Source organism: Tachyglossus aculeatus, chromosome 20 (assembly GCF_015852505.1).
Source record: "Tachyglossus aculeatus isolate mTacAcu1 chromosome 20, mTacAcu1.pri, whole genome shotgun sequence".
NCBI classification, from domain to species: domain Eukaryota; kingdom Metazoa; phylum Chordata; class Mammalia; order Monotremata; family Tachyglossidae; genus Tachyglossus; species Tachyglossus aculeatus.
In genome coordinates this window covers 28,469,495-28,495,736 of record NC_052085.1, presented here as the reverse complement: position 1 = coordinate 28,495,736, position 26,242 = coordinate 28,469,495, and the positions used below count along the sequence as shown (strand labels likewise).

Sequence of the window (26,242 nt, the reverse complement as noted above, 5' to 3'; positions counted from 1 at the left end):
CTCTCCGGGAGCAACCTGGACTCCGTCCGATCCCACCGAGTCTGGGAGCGACCCCGAGAACGATGCTCCTGGTCACCCTGGCCGGCCTGCTGTGCAGCGTCCAGCGGTCTTCGGGCCAGTTCCCCCGGGCCTGCGTCTCGGCCGAGAGCCTGCGGCAGAAGGAGTGTTGCCCTCTGTGGCCGGGGGACGGCTCTCCCTGTGGGCAGCGGTCGGGCCGGGGATCCTGTCAGGATGTGGTCCTCTCCCGCGCTCCCTTCGGCCCCCAGTTCCCTTTCACCGGGGTGGACGACCGGGAGGAGTGGCCGTCCGTCTTCTACAACCGGACGTGCCGGTGCGTCGACGGCTTCATGGGCTTCCACTGTGGCGACTGCAAGTTCGGCCTCCGGGGAGCCAACTGCACGGCCCGGAGGCTGCTGGTCAGGAGGAGCATCTTCGAGCTGTCCGGTGCCGAGAAGGACAGGTTCCTGGCCTACCTCACGTTGGCCAAGCGCTCCACCAGCCGTGACTATGTCATCGCCACCGGGACCTACGCCCAGATGGGCAACGGCTCGTCGCCGATGTTCCGGGACATCAGCGTCTATGACCTCTTCGTCTGGATGCACTACTACGTCTCCAGGGACACCCTGCTGGGGGACGCGGGCGTCTGGCGGGACATCGACTTTGCCCACGAGGCCCCCGGTTTCCTGCCTTGGCACCGGTTCTTCCTGCTGCTCTGGGAGCAGGAGATCCAGAAGCTGACGGGGGACGAGAACTTCACCATTCCGTACTGGGACTGGCGGGATGCCGAGGGATGCGATATCTGTACGGATGAGTACATGGGAGGACGCCACCCCACCAACTCCAACCTACTCAGCCCTGCATCTTTCTTCTCCTCGTGGCAGGTAGGATATGCCCAGGAGCCGGATTGGGCCGGGGAGTGGCATCTGCTCTCAGCTAGACAACGATAATAATCCATAATCATTATGGTACTTGTTAAGCGCTTACTATGTGCTAAGACCTGGGGTAGATACAAGTTAATCAGGTTGGACACAGTCCCTGCCCCACATGAGGCTCACACTCTTCATCCCCATTTTACGGATGAGGTAGCTGAGGCCCAGAGAAGTTAAGTGACTTGCTTAAGGTCACGGACCAGACAGAGAAGCAGTGTGGCTCAGTGGAAAAGAGCCCGGGCTTTGGAGCCAGAGGTCATGGGTTCAAATTCCAGCTCCGCCAATTGTCAGCTGGGTGACTTTGGGCAAGTCACTTCACTTCTCTGGGCCTCAGTTCCCTCATCTGTAGAATGGGGATTAAGGCTGTGAGCCCCACGTGGGACAACCTGATCACCTTGTAACCTCCCCACACTTACAGCAGTGCTTTGCACATAGTAAGCGCTTAATAAAGGTCATTATTATTATTATTATTATTGTTACCTACTCTGAGCTAGAAAATAATAATAATCCATAATCATTATGGTACTTGTTAAGCGCTTACTATGTGCTAAGACCTGGGGTAGATACAAGTTAATCAGGTTGGACACAGTCCCTGCCCCACATGAGGCTCACACTCTTCATCCCCATTTTACAGATGAGGTAGCTGAGGCCCAGAGAAGTTAAGTGACTTGCTTAAGGTCACGGAGCAGACATGTGGCAGAGTCAGGTTTAGAACTAGGTCCTTTGGACTCCGAGGTCCATGCTCTGTCCTCTGGGCCACACTACTTCTCTATTATTGAGAGTCCAATGTGAACAGACCACTATTCTGAGCACTTGGAAAAGTGGGTAGATGCAATCTCTGCCTTCATGGAGTTTATAATCTTGTGGGGCCAGATGCTATTATAGATTGGAAGAAATAATAGAATACTGCCTAGTGGAAAGAGCACAGGTTTGGAAGTCACCCAAGACTTGGGTTCTAATCCCAGCTCAGCAACTCGCCTGCCGTGTGATTTTGGGTAATTATTTTAGCTATGCTGAACCTTTTTCCTCATCTATTAAATGTGGAAAACAATACCCACTCTTCCCTACCTGACAGGGATATTGAGATGTCATAGTAAAGTGTTATGCAAAATTATGGTGGTGATTTTGTGATTTTTCTGTTCACCTTCACTTGAGGAACTGTCAAACTGGCATTCCCTACCTAATAACTGGTATTTGTTAAGCATTTAAAATGTGCTAAGCACTGGACTAAGCTTAGATACAAGAGAGTCAGGTTGGGCACAGTTCCTGTCCCAAACAGGGTTTACAGTCTCGAGAGGAAGAAGTATTTAATCCCCATTTTGCAGATGAGGAAATTGAGGTACAGAGAAAGTTAAATGACTTGCCCAAATCATACAGTAGGCAAGTGGCAAAGTTGGAATTAAAACCCAGGTCTCCATACTCCCAGTCTATGCTCTTTCCTGAAGCCATGCTGCTTCACTAACCCTTCCCTGATCCCTAGTGTGCTTGAGAACCATTTATTCCCAACTCTAATAGCCTCCCCGGAACAGCTATTCTTGTAATGCAACTTTCCTGAAAGACCCAGAGATTTAAGTGTCTTTGCACTCTCTTCTCTACTTTGCAATTAAATCACGTGGGTGAATTTTTTCCCCCCCATCCCTCTTGACTTTGCCTTCTGCTTGGTCAATTTCCATCTTGATATCTTTCCAAGATCACCTGCTACAAGATTCTTTTTAGCACCTTGCCCATAGATTATGGGGGGAAAATCACATCTAGAAAACCTCTCTAAACATTTGTTTTGGGGAAAAGGGGGATTTACCTAAAGCCTCAAGCTACGGTTATGGCTGCTGAATTTTCAGTTGGTACCTGGATTGAGGTTCAAGCACTTCTATTATTGATCCCAGTGTTTTCAAACTAATCTCAAATGCTTGGAAATAGTCTAACAAGAACAGTGGACTCCCAGGTGTTGAATACAATTTGATAATTAAGGTATAATTGCCCCTATGCCTGAATTCACTTGATTTAACCTTTCCAAAGCAATTTGAATATGGGAGCAAGTTTCTAATATTTTTTTTTTTATAATGGTGTTTGCAAAATCTATTTTCCATAAAGCTGTACATGATGTGTTAGCTTCCTGGAGAAATATTTTTAAGTCAAATAGAAATAATTTTTCCTTTTAAAAGACTTGAGATGAAATGAAGAAAAAAGAAATCTATGCTGCTGTGCATGCTGTCAAAATTAGTTTTTCAACTCTAGAATGGTTTCCCGAGGGAAGCTTTTGGTTGCTCTTTTCTTAAAGCTTTGAAAGGAGGCTGGCCAACCCCTCTATTAAAAATGGTTTTGGTGCATTACTCTTCAAAGTGAGGTGTTAGGAGCTCCTTGAAGACCAAGATGGTATCTTGTCAAGCTCTCAAAAGAGTTACTTGTGTGTCCAATCAACCAAAGGTTTTTATGGAGAGTGCTGTTCTAAGCGTTTAGGAGAGTACAATAACATTAGAAGACACTATCCCTGCTTTAAAGGATCTTATAATCTAGTGACTGAGTTCCATTTATGAGCTGACTGCATTATTATTACCGGTCAATCAATGGTATTCATTGATTGTTTAATGTGTGCAGGGCATTGATTGAGAAGCAGTGTGGTCTAGTGGAAAGAACAGGGGCATGGGAGACAGACACCTGGCATCTAATCCCAAATCTGCCATTTGCCTGCTGTGTGACCTTGGGCAAGTCATTTGACTTCTCTGGATCACAGTTTTCTCATTTGTAAAATAGGATTAAATATTTGTTCTCCCTCCACCTTAGACTGTGAGCCCCATGTGGGACTGAGACAGCCTAAACCTGATTATCTTGAAACTTTCCCAACTCTTATGCAATGCTTGGCATATAGTAAGCACTTAAATATCACTGTTATTATTATTATGACTAATAATAACACACGTTATTTGTGGTTCAAACCTGTAATAATCCTCATTTCAATTGCTTAAATGGCTCAAAAACTGGGGACACTTTTTTTAGAATAACTCAGGTAGGTTCCTCAAAGCCAAAGCTGTTAATGCCAGCATTATCTTGTTCATGTCAATCTTGCAATCCTTAAGTGTACAGCTACACACTAATAACAAAACCTGCTCAGATTCCCCAAAAAGCTAAAAAATATAAATGTTCCATTAAACAAAGAAAAAGTTCATAAAGCAAAGCAAATCACCCAACTTTGATGACCGAATGGCACACATAGCTATAGGAGCTTCATTAATTATCAAACCTCCAGGTGGATGGGAGGAGAATGATTTTTAAAAGAGCGAACAAACAAGGGAAAAAGGATGGAGATTTTAAACTGGAATATAAAAGCTGTGGGAGAAAATAAGAGAAAGGAGGTTGCATAATGTCAGAGAAAATGCCAGGTAGCCTCCTTAAAAATCTAAATAAATAGCAATAAAGCAGGAGGCCACTTGGCTATCTGAAACATTTGAGCAAAGTGAAAAGTGACTCACTTATGGTATTAGGGATTTATTTTTAAAATGTGAAGCTCACTGCATCTTTTCATAAAAAAAGGGAAATATATTTTTATTTCATGAGTGGTTGTCATGGTTACAGAGGTACCCTTCCTCCACCCCCAGCCCCCTGCTGTCTCACTTCCCTTCCCTTAATACCTGCTGAAATAAGACTTTTTTTCCCCTGATACCTTCAGTGTGCTGCTCTTGCCATCTAAGTAAGTGAATCCCCGACCACTTATCAGCTGAGCCACAGTGTTTCCTCCTTACTCTGATGCATCTCCTGAAGAGAAGCAGTGTGGCTTAGTGGAAAGAGCCCATACTTGGGTGTCAGAGGTCATGGGTTCTAATCACTCGTCCACCACTTGTCAGCTCTGTGACTTTGGGCAAGTCACTTCTTTGGGCCTCAGTTACCCATCTGTAAAATGGGAATTGACTGTGAGCCCCACGTGGGACAACCTGATCACCTTGTATCTACCCCAGAGCTTAGAACAAGTGTTTTGCACATAGTAAGCATTTAACAAATACCATCATTATTATTATTATTATCATGCCAACAGCATCTCTCAAACTTCTCCCTGCCCCCATCCTAAAATAATAACATTTTTATTTATTTAAATCTATTTTAAAGGTATCCATCACCCAAAGGCTCCAGGCATGCATGAAAATTATGAAGCCAAAAATTAAATTTAATCAAAGCTGCTTCGTTCAACCCCCCCCCCCGCCCCCCCCCCCCACCACATACACACACAAAGATAAATAAAAGAAGGTAAAAGCCATTGTGTTTTACAAATAAAAATTGCACTCTTTCAGTGTTCTGGAAAATCAGGGGATCAGTCCTGGGCAATTCACTCAATTGCTCGGTGCCTCACTTTCCTCATCTCTAAAATAGGGATTAAATACCAGTTCTCCCTCCCCCTTAGACTGTGAGCCATGTTTGCTTAGGGACTGTGTCTGATCAGATTGTGTTGTACTTACCCCAGTACTTGGCACATAATAAACATGTAAGAAATGATCAATCAAACAATAGTATTTATTGAGCACTAACTATGTACAGAACACTGTACTAAGTGCTTGGGCGAGTACAATATAACAGAGTTGGTAGTCAATCAACTAAAAGCACATCTCCTCCAAGAGGCCTTCCCTGACAGCCCTCATTTCCTCTTCTACACCCTTCTGCATCACCCACTGCATGGATACTTGACTTTGCACTTGGATTTGCCACCCTTTATTCACCTTTCCCTCAGCTCCATAGCACTTATGTACATATCCAGAATTTATTTATATTAATGTCTGTTTCCCCCTCTAGACTACAAGCTTACTGTGGGCAGGGTACATGTCTATCAACTCTTGTGATGGTTGTACTCTCCCACAAGTGCTCTACGTACAATAAGCTCTTAATAATTACTATTGATTAATTTTTATGGGAGCAAGACAAGGCCAAGGGAACTGTAGAATGTAAGCTCCTTAAAAGCAGAGGCGGTGTCTACCTACTATCCCAAACACTTAGTACCCTGCTCTGCACTTAGTAAGTGCTCGGATAACATTGATTTATTGATTGACTGATTGGGTTGTAGTTCAGCCTACCAGCCGTGCTTTTCAATGACTGCCTCTTCCTCTGCCAGTTGTCAATAGACCGCTACAATCCTTCCTTCTCCAGTGATTCTATTCCTTCCCCAGGTAAGGTGACTGCGCAGAATCCTGGAAAAAAAGGCATAAACTCTAGAAATGCTGACAGGAAATTAGTGATGAAAGGACTGCTCCTGCCTGTCAGTTTTGAGAGATGAGGCGAGAGGAACCCCTAAGCTGGAATTAGAATCTGGATCTCGTGATTCCAGTTCTGTGCATTTTCCTCTAGGCTACATGAGGGAATGACTCACTGTACAATCAATTAACGGTATTCATTGAGTACTTATTATGTGCAGAGCACCACAGTGTATAAGGAGGCTATTTGTATCTAAGTATGAAAGATGGCAGCTAGAGTGACAGAGAAACAGCATGGTATAGTGGAGAGAGCCCAGGCCTGGGAAGCAGAAGATCATGGGCTCTAATCCTGACTCTACCACTTCTCTGCTATATGACCTTGGGCAAGTCACTTCACTTCTTTATGCTTCAGTTACCTCATCTGTAAAATGGAGATTGAGACTGTGAGCCCTACGTGGGACAGTGACTGTGTCCAGCCCGATTTGCTTAGTAAGGTGCCTGGCATGTAGTAAGTGCTTAACAAATACCACAGTTGTTATTTTCATTCCCTGGATAGTAGAAGCCTATCAGAGAAGGCTTCACTTAACAAATACTGTTATTACTATTATTACCCTGGATAGTAGAAGCCCATTAGAGAAGGCTTCCTGGAGGATGTGATATCCTGGAGAAGGCTCTGATTTAGTGTATTTGAGCAAATGGATTTGAACTTGGATACACAAGGGCGAGAAGGAATTTGAAGTAGTCCCATTTTAAACAGAAGGAAATAACAGGCCTACAAAGAGGGTTGTGGGGGCTGAGGAGGGGTGGTACATCACTATAGCAAATAAGTGTTCTTTTTTTTGTCTTCTAAAATGGAACATTATGTAATATGCTGGATTAGGTTGAAAGGGAAATACAATGTCTGTCTCCCCCTGTAAACTGTAAGCTTCTTTGTTATGGTATGTGTTAAGCATTTAGTTTGTGCTAAACTAGTTTGTGCTAAGTGCTGGGATAGGCACTAGTTAATTAGGTAGGACACAATCCCTACATCCCTAGGATGACAACTACCAACTCTGTCATATTGTACTTTCCCAATCCCTTAGTACAATGTTCTGCACGCAGTGAGCACTCAGTAAATATCACTGATTGATAAGTATAAGGTAATGCATCTCTCAAAATGTCACAGGGTGTCAGAAATCCAGGCAACATTCATTCTTCAAGCTCATGCCACTGAAAAAGTACAGTTTGTGCAGTTCCTTCAAGATGCGCGAACAACTTTGTTGAGTCATCCTCTTTGGACAAACTGTCTACTGAATTTGGGTCGGGGCAGGGTTGCAAATCTTACCCAGAACATCGTCGGTTTTTATGTCTTCCTCCCAGCCTTTTGGCAAAGGAGTGGAAAAGAGGTGGAGACGCGCTTTCCATCCCATCTCAGTGAGGCAGACCGTGCCGTTAACAAGTCCTGTTTGGTGGTGCAGGTGATCTGTAGCCGGTCCGAAGAGTACAACAGCCATCAGGCCCTCTGCGACGGCAGTGCCGAAGGCCCCCTCCTTCGGAACCCGGGAAACCATGACCGAGCCAGGACCCCCCGACTTCCTTCTTCAGCTGACGTCGAATCCTGCCTAAGTCTGGCCCAGTACGAAGCCGATCCCATGGATAAATCAGCCAACTTCAGCTTCAGAAACACTCTGGAAGGTGACCCACTCCCCACCATTACGCACCTCTCTTGGTTCGGAGTTCTTCGCGGGGGGGCTGAGGGCTATTTTCCCTTCAAATCTTAACTGATTGCTCTGCAGCTGTCTTCACCTGAGCACTTGGAAATTGCCCACCGCATTCTGCCTATCGTTCCTTTGGCTTAAATAGCTATTTACCTGATTTCAGAGTGGATTGGAGAATAGGAGAAAGATTGTTTTTTAAACTAAGAAATGGTTAAGGAAACTTTGACAATGTTTAATAAACATCAATAAAAGTCAGCTTGGGTAATCACATAAGAGTGGCCTAAGCTCATTATGGGCATGGAACGTGTCTGCTAATTCTGTTGTACTGTACTCTCCCAAGCGCTTAGTTGATTGATTATACTATTAAGAAAATCAAGTCAAGTATGCACAGTCCCTGTCCACTCACATCAGGATCTTTGATTTCTCTGCCTCCTATCAATCAGTGGTATTTACCTCCTAGAGAGAGAGAGAAACCTTTAGCCCACTGAGCTCAGTGAGAGGGAAGTGGCTAGCCACGAGTGGTTGAAATTCTTCTAACCAAGGGTTTAGCTCCTCCTCCTTTCCCTCTCCCCTGTCATTCAGCTCTCAGACCTAGAATACTAGCTTGCGTGTTATCATCTCATCTCTCATGAGGCAGCTGAAACCTCCGTTTGGTTCCCCTAGGTCAGTATCTGAAACTATTAGGGATGGCTGGGTTGGCAAGACAAAGGCGCAGATGGGGGTCATTACTGAATCAAAGCTGGGTGATGCTCCGGTCCCTGAGTTTGACAGAAGTTGTTACGGGGTGTGGCACTCTATACCAGGCATTAGGGAAGTACAGAATAATGAAATGAAATGGTCCCTACCGAAAAGGTTCTTACATTCTAATGTGAGAGACAAACATAAAATATTTTCTCTAGACTATAAGCTGACTGTGGGCTGAGAACGTGTATACCAATTCTGTTATATTTAACTCTCCCAAGCACTTCGTACAGTGCTCTGCACACAGCAAGTACTCAATAAATAAAATTGATTACGGGAGATTCTTTAGACTCTAAGCTCATTGGGGGCTGGGAACGTGTCCACCAGCTCTGTTATATTGCCCTCTCCCAAGCACTTAGTACACTGCTCTGCCCACAGTAAGAGCTCAATAAATATCATTGACTGATTTTACAACTAAAGTAGTTCAAATAGACTTAAGTGTTGAGGATGGCTATAACTGACTCTGTAGGTGCATCAGTAGTGTTGTTACCAATCGATACCATTTGCTGAGCACTTACTGTGTGTGGAGCCCTGTACAAAAAGCTTGGGAGAGTACCAGACAAATAAAAAAATAGTTGGTAGACATGTTGTCTGCCCACTACAAGTCTAGAGGAGGGGATGGAGCAGAAGGACACTAGTATTTTGACCATAAACGATCTGATCTGCAGTCTTGTTACAGATAGTTTTCTGGGCCCTGACTTGTGTTTTAGCTATTGACCAGGGCAGAGTCAAGCATATTTCAATCCATCAATCAACCGTATTGATTCAGTGCTTACTGTTTGCAGAGCTTATATTCTAAGGGCAAGTGCTTGGGAAGTATCGATTTCATTTTCAATGCTGCTTTCCACTGATTTCTATTGCCATTTCCTTTGTGCCAATTTGATGCTAATACAATAACTGAATCAATGCCTTTTTTACTCATTCCTTTCAAAATCCGGGAGAAAACTTGAAGAATTTTGATAACTCTTGGCAAATAATACACCAAGAAGCTGAAGAACCATAATTATTTTCCTTTTTACGGAGTACAAAATACAAGGACAATACTCAGGGACAATTAAAATTGAATTTTTTTCCTTTGGTGTGACATTTAAAATTTACAACACAAAAGTGTTTCATTTAATGGAGGGTTCTAAATGTAAGAGATTTAACATCCTCAGAATGGATAGAAACCTTCAAGGGGAGATTCTCTACCCAGCTCCTAGAATTTTCCCGAGTTCATGGTCTTCTGTGTGTCTGGGATTTTCATCCTCAGAGCTTTCTCCCTCACGGTCGAGTTCTTCGTTTTGATTTATTCTGCCCTGAATTTGTAATCTTGTTTCTGTGACTTCACTGTCTGTGAATTGGCATGGAAATTATCGAGAAGTTGTAAATCTAGCAATATAACTTTACTACATGATGGAGAGGGAGAGGATGGCCTGGAAGAAAGGAAGCCTCTGAATAGACAGAAATGCTGAAGGGAATCAATTAATACCAATTATATTTATTGAGCACATACTGTGTACAGAGCACTGAATTTAGCTCTTGGGGGAGTACAATATAGCAGAGTTGGTAGACAGTTTCCCTCTCCACAGTGAGCTTACAGTTTAGATGGGGAGATACATTAACATAAATAAATGAATTATAGATATATACATAGGTGCTTATGGGGCTGTTATGTACTAAGGGCTGTGGAACTGTAGGGGATGAATAAAGGGAACAAATCAGGGTCAGACAGAAGGGAGTGGGAGAAGAGGAAATGAGGGCTTAGTCAGGGAAGGCTTCTTGGAGGAGGTGTGCCTTCAATAAGGCTTTGAAGCAGGGGGATGGGGGAAATCGTCTGGTGGATATAAAGAGGGAGGGTGTTCTGGGCGAGAGGTCAGTAGTAAGATAGATGAGACTGAGGGGCAATGAGTAGGTTGGCAATTAGAGGATGTTCATTAGAATGCTGGGTGGTAAGGAGATTTCACCCAGCTAGAAATAGAAAGGTTTTACCTATCCACAAAACCAAATTTCCCAAATCAGAAATTAAGCAACCTGCCCCATCTCCTCTTCTTCTCTTTTCTATTCTGCCTTAGGCTCATGCCAATTTTCTGTGCATAAAGACACTTCCACTAAGGAAAAAAAAAAAGGTTACATTGCTGGGATTTGCCGTTCACTAACTGGAAAATGTTATTTTCGTCTCATGAGATCACTTTGGACTTTTATTTTTTTGGTTGGGGGAAAAAAAAATGGGACTGAATCATTTTGAATTCCTGGGAGTGTCCTGGGGCTGAGAAAAAGGCCCCAGCATTTCAGTCCTCCCTGTAAACGCTATGAAATCTTGAAATGTATAAAGCATGAAGTACATACAGTTTCCTAGTGTAAAGAGCACAGGACTAGGAATTGGGAAATACAAATTCTAGTCCCAGCTGTGTCACTGGCCCAAGGGACTCTCTTACCTCTGTGGCCTCAATTTTCTTCAGCTGTAAAAAAGAAATAAGATAGATTATGATATGGTCTCATATGGGACAGGGACTGTGTCCGATATCATAACTTTTTATCTCGTGGCTCAGTGAAAAAGAGCACGGGCTTTGGAGTCAGAGGTCATGGGTTCAAATCCTGGCTCCGCCAATTGTCAGCTGTGTGACTTTGGGCAAGTCACTTCACTTCTCTGTGCCTCAGTTACCTCATCTGTAAAATGGGGATTAAGACTGTGAGCCCCCAGTGGGACAACCTGATCACCTTGTAACCTCCCCAGTGTTTAGAACAGTGCTCTGCACACAGTAAATGCTCAATAAATACGATTGAATAAATGAATAATAGAAGCATGCCTAGTGGAGAGAACATGGTCCTGGGAGTCAGAGGATCTGGGTTCTAATCCTGACCCTGCTAATTGCTTGATGTGTGACCCTGTGCATGTCACTTAATTTCTCTGTGCCTCAGTTTCCCCAATTGTGAAATGGGGATTGAGTCTGTGAGCTGGGATTGGTAGGGCTCAGTATCACTTTTATATCATGAGTATTTTTTTTAAGTTATTAAGGGCTTACTATGTACCAGACACTGTTTTTAAGGGCTGAGCTGGATACAAACTAATCAGGTTGGTCATAGTCCATATCCCACATGGACCTCACAGTCTTAATCCCCATTTTACAGATGAGGTAACAGACACAAGAAGTTAAGTGACTTGCCCAAGACCACACAGCAGGCAAGTGGCAGAGTTGGGATAAAAACTCAGGTCTTTCTGATGCCCAGGCCTGTGCTCTATCCATTAGGTAAAATTGCTTCTCTGTAAGGAACAGAAAGTGGAAATGCATTTAAATGGCTTAGTGATCTGCAATGATTATGTCTAAGATGAGATGGGAAACAATATCCTAAGCCATCCAGATGAAGTATGATTTATGGGATGCTTTCTTCAGCACTGGTAATTAAAGTTGACACCTTGATCAAAACTCAACAATCCATGTGAAATTTACCAAATGCACTAAGTGCTGTCAATTCGTTGTAAACGCAGAGCAGAGAAAAAAAATATTGTTAGAGTAGCCCGTAATTTATTAAGCTGTGGGCCTGCCCTATGTGCCCTTTAGTGAACTCAAATCTTTTGTCTGGGAACTAGCCCATTTATGAACAATTAATTCAGTGCTGAGGTATCTTTTAGAAGACACAAATCTAACATGACACTAGGTAATCTTGGAGTTGAGGACTTCTAAAGTTTTATCTCTAAGCTTGGCCCAAGTATTAACATTCCAGGTAGAATATTTGGTCTTTAAGGATGAGGGAAAATATCTTTTAAGATGCTGAATATAAAAAGTCTACACTGTAAGTTCGTTTTGAGCAGGGAATGTTCCCACCAACTCTGTTGCATTGCACTCTCCCAAATGTTTAGTACAGCGCTCTGTAAATAGTAAGCACTCAGTAAATACCATTCCCTGCCCACAGCAGATTTACAAATAGTAGGATTATAATCTGACATTAGTAGAAAAATCAGTAAATTGAAAATGTTGGAAAATAGTACCTCGGCTCCACGATTTATTTTTCAGTTCTCTGCATTTCACTGTTTACCCAGGCTTCGCCAATCCACTAACTGCGATAGCAGATGACTCTCAGAGCAGCCTGCACAACGCCTTACACATCTTCATGAACGGCTCCATGTCCCAGGTTCAGGGATCTGCAAATGACCCAATCTTCATTCTTCACCATGCCTTCGTGGACAGGTAGGTTTGTGGGGGGGATGCAATGTTCGTTGGATTCTGCGGGCACTTCTGAAGAGAGACTTGCCACACGTGTCTGCAGATCCTACAGAGGATGCTGTAATTCTCACGGCCTGTCTGGATGGTTTTGTGTCTACAAAACCCCCTTGAAACAGGGCTTGACAAATAGTAAGCACTTAATACCCTAATTTTCCTCATTGTTTTTGTTATCTGTTTGTGGATGATTGTCTGAAAAGGCTGTTGTGAGAACAATATGCTCTTACAGTCTGCTCTCAAGAAAAAAGCCTTGCTTGTGTTATTAGGTCTGTCCCATATAGGGCTTGCCTCAGTTTTTGATTCTGCCCGTAGGTATCCTGATCTTTATGAAGGTTTGGCTTTAAGATATTGTTGTATTGTACTCTCCCACGTCATTAGTATAGTGCTCTGCACATAGTAAGCACTCAATAAATACAATTGACTGACTAGAAGAGTAATCTTTTCTCTGATTGCTGCCTGCCAGACTCATCTATCCATCGCAGTGATCTTCCAGCCATTTTCTGTTGTACTGCATTGTTTGAGACTGTGCTTCTCTGTGTCTTTATACCATTTATATGGCCCTCCTGGCTTCTGTGGGCCCCTTTCCAGGTCCCAACTACTTAGGTATCGGGCTGTTGTCCATTCTTTCTATGTGTCCCACCTGGGACAATCTGGTGCCCTGACTCTATTCCAGCAACTCACTGTTGGTAATCTTGTCCTTGCACTTGGCATTGGAAGTGATTCATAAGCCATGCTGCTGGAAATGTTGAAGAAACTGGTTGGGTTTTACACAGCAGGTTCGGGTTTCACAGTCTTACTGGAGATTGGCCACCACAATAGTTTTATGGACCTCAACTCCGTAGAAGTTTAATGCTCCTTTGTTGTCAGAGTCTTGCAACCTGCCAAAAGCTGTGATTCTGTTTCCTTCCTCCTTATCTAACCAGGGTAGATATTGGATAGTGATAACTCTAAGTTCTTTTCTGCTGATAAAAACCGTGGTTTTGTGTGGGGCTTCCTGGCTATGAGTTCTTTGGATTTACCGTCAAGCAAGAGCACAAAGCTAGGTATTCAAAGTGAGTAAACTCTACTAAATCTGCAAGAGGGCCTGAGTTTCTCTATTTGGAACTCCCAAGGCTCATTTGAGTGGAAAGGTAATTAGGGGCAGGATCATGGGAAAGGCCATTCTTGGAAGTTGCCGGACCACCCTATATTTCAAACCAAATCTAGAAGTTGTGAGGAATCATGGAAGGAAAGCCTTGGTAGGAGACTCCGCTACCCTGGAGCAGACCCAGGTCTAAGCAGTGGAGAGCAGCGGGATAGGGAAGCCATTTCTTTCTCTTAGATTATTTGTTTATTTCTTGGAGTTCAGTCATTAGACTCTTCTAGACTGCAAGCTCCTTGTGGGCAGGGAATTTGTCTACCAACTCTGTTGTACTCTCCCAAGCACTTAGTATACTGCTCTGCACACAGTAAGGGCTCAATAAATGCCACTGATTGATTTGGTAGTATAAACTATCCAGTGGAAACAGCTCAACGTAGGATAGTAATAATGCTTATTGAGCATCCCCTGGGTGCAATGCAGTGAACTAAATTTTGGGGCAAGCAACACATTCCCTGATCACCTGGAGTTTACACTCTGGGAACCTAATTATCAAAGCTTGTAAAAAGCACAGCTGTGCCAGGGATATGGTGAGTTTACCACTTGCCGTGGGTGCCACATACTTTGGAGTTATCTTAGTGTGCTCCCCCAACCCTGCTAGGAAGAGGAGGAGAAGGAGATCTGAATGGGGTGGAGGCAAGATGAGCAACTTGCAAGGTAATGGAGGGAAAAGTCACTCTTTCTGTAACCCTGACCCCCCTGCTAAAAATAAAAATAATAATTTTGGTATTTGTGAAGCATTTACTGTGTACCACTGGGGTAGATACAAGATAACAAGAGACAGGCTCTCTTCTACATTGGGCTCACAGGAAGTAGGAGGGAGAATGAATAGTGATTGAATCCCCATTTTATATGGGAAAACTGAGGTGCAAAGAAGTGAAATGACTTGTCCAAGGTCACACAGCAGGCTACTGGGGGAATGGTTTTGTTGTCTGTCTCCCCCTTTTAGACTGTGAGCCCACTGGTGGGTAGGGACTGTCTATATGTTGCCAACTTGTACTTCCCAAGAGCTTAGTACAGTGCTCTGCACTCAGTAAGCGCTCAATAAATACGATTGATTGATTGATTGATTGATTAGAAACCAAGTCCTGTTATTCCCAGGCCTGTGCCCTTTCTACTTAGGCCATTGCTGCTTTCTCTGCCCAGTAAGGACAGATGTAGGCAGGCAAGAAGAGACTGAGGGGCTGAGTTGACCAATCATAGCTCTCATGGCAAGTGGAGAAAATTTAAAAAAAAAAAAAACAAATCTACAGACCAGGCTCTTGGGAGTTAAAAACTTCAGTCTTCCTTGTCCTTGATTTTTTTAAAAATTTTTCTAAGATGATGAAGAGATGCGAGATAATCTCCCTCATCTTCTGCACTAGCATCTCAGAGAGCAGGCGGGTCAGTTCTGAGGAAGTGGAGGGCTGAACGTTAGACTTCCTGACTCTAATGGATTAAATTAGGGCTCTGAAACCAGAGCAAGCTTTCTGCAAGAAGAAACAAATGTGTTTGCATTGGAAATCTGGGGACCAATCTGCCTGTTTATAAATGAAGGGTAAGTAACCTTCTTCACCTGTGTTCTTTTCCACAGGGCTCACGGGGGTAGGAGGGGTGGGGGCATCTGAGATCAGAAAATGGGGATTTTGGAGTGGAGGAAGTATTCATCGAGTTACCCCAAATTCTAGGGCCAAAAGCCAGATTTCTCTAGGGGTTTACTAGTCTCAAATTCACTAATAGCATGGATTAAGCACTGACTGTGGACAGAGACTGAACTAAGTAGTCAGAAAAATGCAATAGACATAGGAGACATGATCACTGTCCACAGTTCATTTGTAAAAACTGATACTGTAAGGACATTATAACAGTAGCAGCTTGGCCTAGTAGAAAAAGCATGGGCCTGGAGTCAGAAGATCTGGGTTCTATTCCCGACTCCACCACTTGACTGCCATTTAACCCTGGGCAAGTCACTTAGTAATAATAGTAATAATAATGGTGGTATTTGTTAAGCGCTTACTATGTGCCAAGCACTGTTCTAAGCTCTGGGGTGGGATACAAGGTAATCAAGGTTGTCCCACGTGGGTCTCACGGTCTTAATCCCTATTTTACAGATGAGGAAACTGAGGCACAGAGAAGTGAAGTGACTTGCCCAAAGTCACACAGCTGACAAGTGGCAGAGCTGGGATTAGAAGCTATGACCTCTGACTCCCAAGCCCGGGCTCTTTCCACTGAAACACGCTGCAACTTCTCTGTGCCACCTCAGTTTCCTCATCTGTAAAATGGGAATTTACTGTCTCTTCTCCCTCCTAACTGAACTAAACACTAGGGATTGTACAATAGAGTTGGTAGATGAGAAGCAGCATGGCTTAGTGGAAAGAGCCCGGGCTTGGGAGTCAGAGGTCGTGGGTTCTAATCCCAGCTCCACCACTTGGCAGCTGTGTGACTTCGGGCAAGTCACTTAACTTCTCTGTGCCTCAGTTACCTCATCTGTAAAATGGGAATGAAGACTGTGAGCCCCACATTGGACAACCTGATTACCTTGTATCTCCCCCAGTGCTTAGAACAGTGCTTGGCACATAGAGCTTAACAAATGCCATTATTATTATTATTATTACAAGAGCTCTAACTAAGGATCCTTGAAGGATACAGGGCCAGGCCTGAATTAGATCTGGCTTTGGTGAAGGAAGAATTTCAATCACTATGGAAACCCTGAATTTCATCCACTTGCCTCTCCTTGCTGCGAAAGTGAACATTGCTGCTCCGACACTGGTACATGCGGTAGGGATGACAGAAACTTTACAAAGTGATCTTCCTGCAAGGCTGTATTAACCTTTGAAACCTAGAGCTACTATGTTGACATTTTAATAACTTGAAGGCCCTACAAAGAAATGACATGATATTTTGGTCAGGCTTTGGCCTAGGCAATGAATATATGAGCTTTTTTTTTTAATCTTCACCTCTCAAGTAATCAAATGTGAGAATGCTTACGTGAGGCATGAAGGTTAATTCCAGCTGGAGGCAGAAACTTTTGGACCTATCATGCTGTAAACATTGTAACCGAGTGTTTGCCACACCAGCTTGCGTGTCCACGAGTTTGTCAGGGACTGAGGAAACTCGTTTAATCAGTTCCACATCAGGTATTCCCCATTTCAGGATTGTCTTTCTGTCGGGGAAAAAAGACATGAGTTGAAGGAGAGAGAGAGGAGGGGGAGAAAAGGAAGGAGAGATCTCTCCAGGTGAGAGACTCAAGGGGGATCCCATCTTTGGGGGTGAACTGAGTGAGGGAGAGGACTAATACCTAGGAAAGAGTTCAACAGGAGCTCAGGAGAGCACAGTGGAAAGTTATGGGCATCTTGTATCTACCCCAGCACTTAGTACAGTGAGTGGCACATAATAAAGGCTTAGCAAATATCATCTAAAAAAAAGTATCAAAGTGTTTAAGGGTAACAGACCCTCATGAATAGGCAATACGGAGGGAAGGGCTTACAGGGTGGGAAATGAGGGGTTATTTGGAGAAGGCCAGGCAGGGGGGAAGATGTGAACAAGAATTCACCGGAGGAGAAACAGGCACAGTGAGTAGGTGATTTTTGTGAGGAACATTTTGAATATGAAGGGTAAAGATAGATTATATGTCTAACAGCCAAGATAAATAACACGGTTCTTCTGAATGTTCTAAATAACTATAGAAATAAGTTTCTCTTTCCTCTGGATAGTAACACTCTAATTATATTTCACACTTGGAAAATTGGTATCTACCTCATTTGAAAATAATCATTCACCCCAGTACCTCACTTAATCATTCTTAAAAGATTGGGAAATGTGATACAGTAGAAGAATTTCTTTTTCTACCTGACAATCTATGGCACATAGCAGACACCCACCAGTTCCCACTGACAGGGGATATGATATATATTTTAGCTGTGTATGTCAAATGAAGACAAATTAAATCTTCACCAAAGTTTCATCGATCAACTTTAGCTTCTTGAAGGTGACTTTTTTTCTCCCTCCTCTTAAATTTCACTATCTAACCCTATATGAATGTCTTCTTTTCCTTACAAAAATATTCCTTTGCTGGCTGGTTCTTTAGCTCCGGGTGGGTTATTTTCCTTGCAATGTGCAAGATAATTGCTTCAGGGGCAGGAAAAGTCAATGCTCAGAGATGCCTGTTTTTAATAAAGTGCCTCACTTAGAAAACAATCTTCACTTTTTGACTCCTAACCAATCATAGGAAGATAGCCCTGGAAGGCACTTGAAGCAATCAGTCACCCACCATCTGGCAGAGAGAGATTATTTGCAGGTTCATTCTTTGTTCTGGAGGTGATGGAAGAATTTTTTCTCGGGTCACAACAAAGGGCACTTAACTTGGGTCCACTGGGCTCGGTTGAGATAAATCCATTTACTTTCCCTCCCCACCTCCCCATTTTTTTTGACTGGTGAGAAACTGATGTCACACTGCACTGGTGGGGCCTGATACAGGCATGCAGCCGGGGGCTGCACTTTTCCCACTGCAGGACCTTGAAGAGATCAAATGTCATTTTTCAAGCTGTAAAATGCCTTGGAGAAAGGCCCCAATCTCATGTGTAACAGCAGCAGGGAAGCCTCCCCCTACTCTGAATTGCAAGGGAAAAGACCAATTTTCCTGCTGCCATGATGAGCTATGGAATGATGGGTCCCTGGAGGCCAGAAAACAGCAGCAGTTCTGCCATCTTCAAGGAACCAAATTCCAAACCATGGGAGTAGGTTCCCTGGAGAGAGCCAAGCGTCTTCCGGGGAATTCCATCCTGTCCCGTTGGCCTGGAACGAGATTCATTTTTGCTTCAGGAAAATTTGTGATTAGCAAGGAACATGGTTACCAACTCGGTTCTGTTGCACTCTCCCAAGCATTTAATACAGTGCTCTGCACACAGTAAGCGCTGTACAAATACGAATGATTGATGTCAGGAATTTTGAACCCCTTTGGAAGGGTTTTGTCTCCTTTTCAAGTGCCTTATTTAGGCACTGGTTTGTTTCCTGGTTATGTTGCCCTAGCTGGGACTGAATCAGTCATTCACCAGTTTTTACTGAGTACTTACTGTGTGCCGAGCACTGTATTAGAGCGAGGCCTCCATAGTACAAGCCAGCGGGGTTGGGACACTGGCTGAAATTCCAAGACTCCAATAGAGAAGCAGTGTTGCCTAGTGGATAGAGCCCAGGCCAGGGAGACGGAAGGACCTGGGTTCTAATCCGGACTCCGCCAACTGTCTGCTGTGTGACCCTGGGAAAAATCACTTCACTTCTCTGTGCCTCAGTTCCCTCATCTGTACAAGGGGATTAAGACTGTCAGCCCCATGTGGGATATGGACTGAATCCAACCTGATTAGCACCCCAGCACTTAGTACAGTTCCTGCTCATAGTATTTTAACAAATACCATTGAAAAAAAATGGTTTTTTCATTTCCCAAATGTCTTTGACTCAAGAATACCTTGAAACCTTTGGAGTCCTGGTGCCCCTGATCAATAGGAGACTGAATCTGTTTGCCCACATCTGTCTCTCCTGCCTTCCTAGTGGAAAATGGTCTACAGGAATGGAGGTCAGTTAGCAAGTGCGTATGGTGTTCAGTCCCTGAGGTCTGGCCTACAGATCTTGAATGGCTCTTACTGTTTATTAAGGAGAGACCAGGAGAGGCATTGAGTAGGAGTGGAAAGATATTAAAACTAGGCCAACATTTCAGGGAGGGTATCCAGAGCGGCTTATCTGAGGAAGCCATTTCCAAAACTCTGTCTTGGTGGAGTAAGTTGTTGCTCAATCAATCAGTGGTATTTATTAAGAACTTATTGGGTACCGAGCACTGTAGTAAGTGCTTGGGAGAGTACAACAGTTATGATCCCTGTTACAGTGAGTTTCCAGTATGGAGGAAGAGACAGACATTATTATGAATAATTTACTCCACTTTAAAAGAGATTTTAGCATTATCTCATTTCATTTTTAAATACCTTTTTATGTAGCTTTTTAAAAATGGCATTTGTTAAGCATTTACTCTGTCTCAAGCCTTGTACTAAGCACTGGGGTAGATACAAGTTTAATCGGGTTGGATACAGTCCCTGTCCCATGTGGAACTCCCAGTTGTTTAGTTTTGCTTTTATGGTATTTGTTAAGCACTTACTATATGCCAGGCACTGTACTAAGTGCTGGGGTAGATACACGCTAATCAGCATGTAGTAAATGCTGGAAAGCAGTAGAGAGGTGGAAATTTGACCCAGACCCTGGTCCCCAAAGGGAAGCATGGCCTAGGAGTCAGAAAGACATGGGTTCTAATTCCAGCTCTGCCACTTGTCTGCTGTGCGACCTTGGGCAAGTCACTTAACTTTTCTGGGCCTCAGTTACCTCACCTCTAAAATGGGGATGGTCTGTGTGCTCCATGTGGGACAGGGACCGTGTCCCACCTGATTAGCTTGTATCTTCCCCAGTGCTTAGAACAGTGCTTGGTCCCTAGTAAGTGCTTAACAAACACCATAAGGAATATGAATAAATAAAGAGAATACATAAATTCATATTTGAGAGAAAGGAAGAGAAGGGGAATGAAGAAAATCAAAGACTTGTATCGCGAATATAGCAGGCTTGGTGGCACAAACGAACAGTGATACATCTTGTCTTCTACAGTATTTTTGAACAGTGGCTCCGGAGACATCGCCCACTTCAGGAAGTCTACCCAGCTGCCAACGCCCCCGTCGGGCACAACCGTGAATCCTACATGGTCCCATTTATCCCCGTTTACAGAAATGGAGAGTTCTTTATTCCATCCAGGGACCTGGGATATGACTACGCCTATCTAACAGAGCCAGGTAATGTTTGATCAATCTATGTCACTGAGTCCTTACCATGTACAGAGAACCGTGCTAAGCTCTTGGGAGAGAGCAGTACAACAGAGTTGGTAGAAACATTTCCAGCCCACAAGGAGCCTACAGTCTAGAGGACAAATTACTCTACCCTGAATCTTTTCTATTAAAACTCAGCTATCTCCAAGACCTCTGTAAATCCACTTGGAAAGTTCTGGAACAGCATGAACGGGGTTCTTGTGTTATATTGCCATGCCCTATGCAGTTGGAACCGGTCATGAATTGTTTCTTTCCCCAGGTGATCTTTGAGCCTCTGACAGACACAACTACTGCATGTTTCTGTTCATCCCACCTCAGTTTGGTGGCTTGTTCTTGGGGGGCATAGGCAAGTTCAAAACATATAGACAGGACTGGCTCTAGGAGATTGCTGATCTCCGGCGAACCGTTGTGTTGTGGCTCCATTTAGGAGGTGGGAGTGGTCTCTTTGAAAAGCAAAACTACTTTACTCTGTAGCTGATTTTCTCCTCTGCCCAGATTGAGCCCAAGCATCACTGGGCTCATGTCGAGAACTGGTAGGCTTGTTTGTCCAGAAAGAGGCAGATCCTAGAAAAAGAAGTCCTCAGAGCGGGAGTCCCAAGGCACTGCCCAGTTCCCCCAAACCCCTGAAACCATCTCTTCAAGGCTCTTTTATAGGCCTGAGATGCAGCTCAGAAGTCTTACGCATCACCTCCCAGCATGTCACCATGTTGCTCTCTCATAATAATAATAATAATGATAGCATTTGTTAAGCGCTTACTATGTGCCCAGCACTGTTCTAAGCACTGGGGGGATACAAGGTGATCAGATTGTCCCAAGTGGGGCTCACAGTCTTAATCCCCATTTTACAGATGAGGTAACTGAAGCCCAGAGAAGTTAAGTGACTTGCCCAAAGTCACACAGCTGACAAGTGGTGGAGCCAGGATTTGAACCCATGACCTCTGACTCCCAAGCCCGGGCTCTTTCCACTGAACCACGCTGCTTCTCTCATCATAGAAGGAGCATGACCAAGTGGATAGAGCACAGGGCCTGGGAATCAGAAGGACCTGGGTTCTAATCCAGGCTCTGCCACTTGTCTGCTGTGTGACCTTAGGTAAGTCACTTCTCTTTGTATGTTGCCTCATCTGTAAAATGGGGATTAAGACTGTGAGCCCTTTGTGGGAAAGGCATTGTGTCCAACCCGATTTGCTTAGAACTGTACCTGGCACATAGTAAACACTTAACAAATACAATCATTATAAATATTCTCTTCAAGAAGACTCAAAGAGCTTGAAGAAATTCCAGTCTCATCCTCTCCCAGGTCCAGGCTGGGTGGCCCCAAACTAACCCCAAAAAAGGTGTTAATTGTCCTTAGACCCCCGCCCCCACCTCCTGCCCCCCCTCAAGGTCTTTCAAAGTCTTCATCATCTCCATGGTCTTCTGCCCTAATTGCAACCTCTTTTTTCCTGTTTACTTCCTTCAGCCTGCAAAGTCCCTGTCTTCATTGTCTTCTTGACCTTTTCCTAGGCCGCTTTCTCAACTCCAGTTCTGTCCTCTGCCTGCCCACTAATTTTCAACTTACTCATCCCCTGTTCCTTGAAATAAAACCAAAGATGATAAAACTGATTCAAAATAAACCTCGCCTGGGCTGCCTACAGACAGCAGGTTGTTAACCAGGCAACCAACCTGGGCTACCTTTACTTAGCAACTACTTCCCAACTCCTCTCACACTTTACAGCTTTTCCACTGACTTGACAGGGGTGAGCAGAGCTATTTGTACAAATGATGACTCAGGCCATCCAAATGTCCAACCAATTTAGCCTCCGTGCAGTAATAACAATCGTGATCATTGTGGTATTTGTTAAATGCTTACTATGTGCCAGGCCCTGTACTAAGTGCCGGGATAGATACAAGGTAATTGCATTGGATACAGTCCCTATCCCTCATAGGGCTCACAGTCTTAATCACTGTTCTAAGCACTGGGGAGGTTACAAGGTGATCAGGTTGTCCCACAGGGGGTTCACAGTCTTAATCCCCATTTTACAGATGAGGTAACTGAGGCACAGAGAAGTTAAGTGATTGCCCAAAGTCACACAGCTGACAATTGGCAGAGCCAGGATTTGAACCCACGACCTCTGACTCCAAAGCAAATGCTCTTTCCACTGAGCCACGCTGCTTCTCGTAGCCGAGGATGCCGTAATAGGCTATTCAAAAAGTTACCATGGAGGGAAGATCTCAGATGCCCGTATTCTGAACGAGACTTCTTACTTGTGAATAGTGAACAAATCAGAAGGCCTCATGGAATCGCATCGGTCCCATTTAGGGAGCATCTGAAATTCAGGGTGCGATTGAGGAAGTAGAGCCGTTACACCCTTTGGGTGGTGATGGGACCGCCTGTGAAGACCTAGCAAGTGCTTAGTTCAGTGCTCTGCACACAGTAAGAGCTTAATAAATATGACTGAATGAATGAACTAGCAGCGTGCCTGATGGGATCTCTGAACTTGCCTTTTACTAGAGGCAAGGATGAGAAAGAGATACCGCTTTGGTTTCCATACATGAAATCCACAGAGGTCATTATCAGAAGAGCCCAATTTGACCTTGGAACAACCGACACCGCTTTGCTACAGAAAAACCATTTGCAAGTCGGGATAGAGAGATGCACTGTGGTGAAGATTTCACATCATCATGCTAGGTGCTCTACGTAGTCTATTATACCCAGAAACACCACTGAGAATCCACTTTATAAGCTGGACTCTGTCAAAGGGCTCAGAGTTATGGACATGGAAGGGAGCAGGATTTTCCAAAGACACATATATTGATGTGAAGAGACAGTGTTCTCACTGGCCTTCCTCAATCGCGCCCTGAATTTCAGACACTCCCTAAATGGGACCGATGCTATTCCGTGAGAAGTTCTGAGGGGAGTTCCTTGAACCAACTCTATTAAACTGTCCACTCCCACGTGCTTAGCACAGTACATTGTCCACACTAAGTGCTCAGTAAATTCCACTGATTTATTGTTTGGAACTGCATGACATCCCATGAGCCTCTGTTCCCACTCGCTATGACTTACGGTCCCGCTTTGACCACACTCCACCCAGGCATATGCCGGCCTCACCCTCCATCAGCTCTGTTTCCTTTCTCACCCATTCCCTCCACCCTGTTTTGAGCCGCTTCCAAGAAGCCCCTACCTCTTACCCTTTCAGACCCCTCTCGATACCCCACCTGTTCTGAAGCTCACTACAGCTTTGATGTCTCCTATACCCCCTCTGTCACCTTCCAGGTTTCTCTTGCAAGTTGAACCATTTCCTAGGGGTTGAACATCCTCTTGGACTGGCCAAGGGGAAATTAGCTTTACAATAATAATAATTATTATAATATTTGTTAAATGCTTACTCTGTGCCAAGCACTGTTCTAAGCGCTGGGGTAGGCCATACTGCCATGGGACTGGGAGGAAGAAGAAAGACCCAGGAGAAAAGAAATTCCACCATCACCAGGGTAATTGGGAGGGAGGGAGGAACAGGGAAGACAGAAGGTCAATTGCTCAAACTCTCATCTACCCCAGTGCTCCTCAGTCAAAATGAGTTTGGATAATTGACATGCTACCATCTAGTTCTACGCACACCCCATAGTTTTGTTAAATGCCAAGGCCTCGGGCCTAAAGCCATCAGCAAACAAGAGGCCAGATTAATAGAAAACTGGCCTTTGCCATTCCTCAGCATTTAGCAGCAGTTTTACAGCACAAATTACCCCAAATCTTCAATTTAGGAAGCTTTCAGAGGCCTTCCCTATGGAATCCACTGTGGGTCACCTCTGAAGCTGTTGGGAGAATTGAAAAGCAGAGCCCTTCTGATGAATCAGCAGGACTGTTGGGAGGAAAAGGTGACTACTAGGCTGCGATTAAAACCAACAGGGGCCCATTAAGCAGCCATAGGGTGCAGATTTAAGCTCTCCAAGGCCATACGAAGCAAAAACATCAGGACAAAAATGACTTTGGTATTAAGCACTCTTATTAGGTGCCAAGCCCTGTGCAAAGTGCTGAGGTGGATACAGGATTATTGGGTCAGACGATCTTTGTCCTAGATGGAATGCTTACTCTGAGGGAGCGCTTATTCCATTTTAAGGATGAGGAAAACAAGACCCAGAGAGATTAAGCAACTTGCCCAAGGTCTCACAGCAGGGACGTTGCCAAGCTGGGATTAAAACCTGAGTCTTCTGACCCACTGAGCCATGCTCTTTCCACTGGACCACCCTACCTCCCACTGCCAAGATTCACGGCAGAGTAACATACCCCATTTTCTCCTTTCAGCCCCTGCCTCCTTCCAGGACCTGGTCCGGCCCTTCCTGGAGCAAGCCCGCCAAATCTGGCTGTGGCTTGTCGGGGCGGCCGCAGTCGGGGGGGTGGTCGCCTCGGCGATCTTCGGACTGGGAGCCCTGCTCTACCCCCGGAAGAGGAAGGAGCTCTCAGAAGAGAGGCAGCCCCTGCTGATGGAGAAAGAGGACTTCACCGGGGCAACCTACCAGACCAATCTGTAAGATTCCCGTGGTCAGAGAGAAGGGCTCCAAAGCATTCCCTACCCCTGGCCTGGCATGGCCAAGGACAGGACGGCTCAAAAATCTCATTCCCTCCCACCCCCTTTGTATTTCTACTTCCTTATTCAGTTCATTTCCCTAGGCAAAGTGCCTTGAACGAATCCAGCCGAACTTCAGTTAAAGGCTTCCCACCTCTCTCAGAACCATGAGGTTTCTTGTCCCCTGTCTTGACCTGCAAAATCATAACAGAAGTCTGTTTTCAGGGAAAGATTGGAAGCCTTTCTCTCTTTGGCTCAGCCCTTGAGAGAAAACAAGTTGACTTTCATGTGAGGACTCTTTCTCCCACCACCCCCAGTCTTGGAATTTCTTTCTTTTATCTCCTCCTGCGTTTTTTGTGCTCTGAGCTGATTTGTCATGTAAGCAAAGGCAGTTTCACTTCTAGCTGGAGAACCATTGGGAAACGTTGATACACATTTCCTCAGGGGACTGCCCTACGGGGATATTGGCTAATGAATATGAACGCTCACCTTATTGCAAGCCAAAAGATCCTCTCAGCTGGTTGGTTAGGTTGAGCAGGTTGATGTCTTCAAAGGACCTTGTGAGTTTCAGGGAAAATAATAAAAATAATAATGACGTTATTTGTTAAGTTCTTACTATGTGCCAAACACTGTTCTAAGCACTGGGGTAGATGCAAGGTAATCAGGTTGTTCCACATGGGGCTCACAAGCCCGTTGTTGGGTAGGGATTGTCTCTGTTGCTGAATTGTACCTTCCAAGCACTTAGTATAGTGCTCTGCACACAGTAAGCGCTCAATAATAATAATAATAATAGTATTTGTTAAGTGCTTACTATGTGCAAATCACTGTTCTAAGTGCTGGGGGGATACAAGGTGATCAGGTTGTCCCATGTGGGGCTCACAATCTTATTCCCCATTTTCCAGATGAGGTAACTGAGGCCCAGAGAAGTTAAGTGACTTGCCCAAAGTCACACAGCCGACAAGTGGTGAAGGCAGGATTAGAACCCAC

At 44.4% G+C, this 26,242-nt stretch overlaps 1 protein-coding gene across 1 annotated transcript; it reads left to right on the top strand.

Moving 5' to 3' along the window:
• Positions 1–62: 62 nt before the first annotated feature.
• On the top strand, positions 63–25,237 carry TYR (tyrosinase). Its single transcript, XM_038762034.1, has 5 exons — positions 63–881; positions 7,558–7,774; positions 12,560–12,707; positions 20,497–20,678; positions 24,994–25,237. The coding sequence occupies exons 1-5, from the start codon at positions 63–65 to the stop codon at positions 25,218–25,220; spliced, it is 1,593 nt and encodes a 530-aa protein (XP_038617962.1). The 3' UTR covers positions 25,221–25,237.
• The last annotated feature ends 1,005 nt before the right edge of the window (positions 25,238–26,242 follow it).

Bases quoted from the DNA above. Each gene is read 5' to 3' on its own strand.
- TYR (XM_038762034.1), top strand. From the start codon at position 63: ATGCTCCTGGTCACCCTGGCCGGCCTGCTGTGCAGCGTCCAGCGGTCT. The intron at 882-7,557 runs GTAGGATATGCC...TTGGTGGTGCAG, and splicing joins CTTTCTTCTCCTCGTGGCAG to GTGATCTGTAGCCGGTCCGA. The intron at 7,775-12,559 runs GTGACCCACTCC...CTGTTTACCCAG, and splicing joins CTTCAGAAACACTCTGGAAG to GCTTCGCCAATCCACTAACT.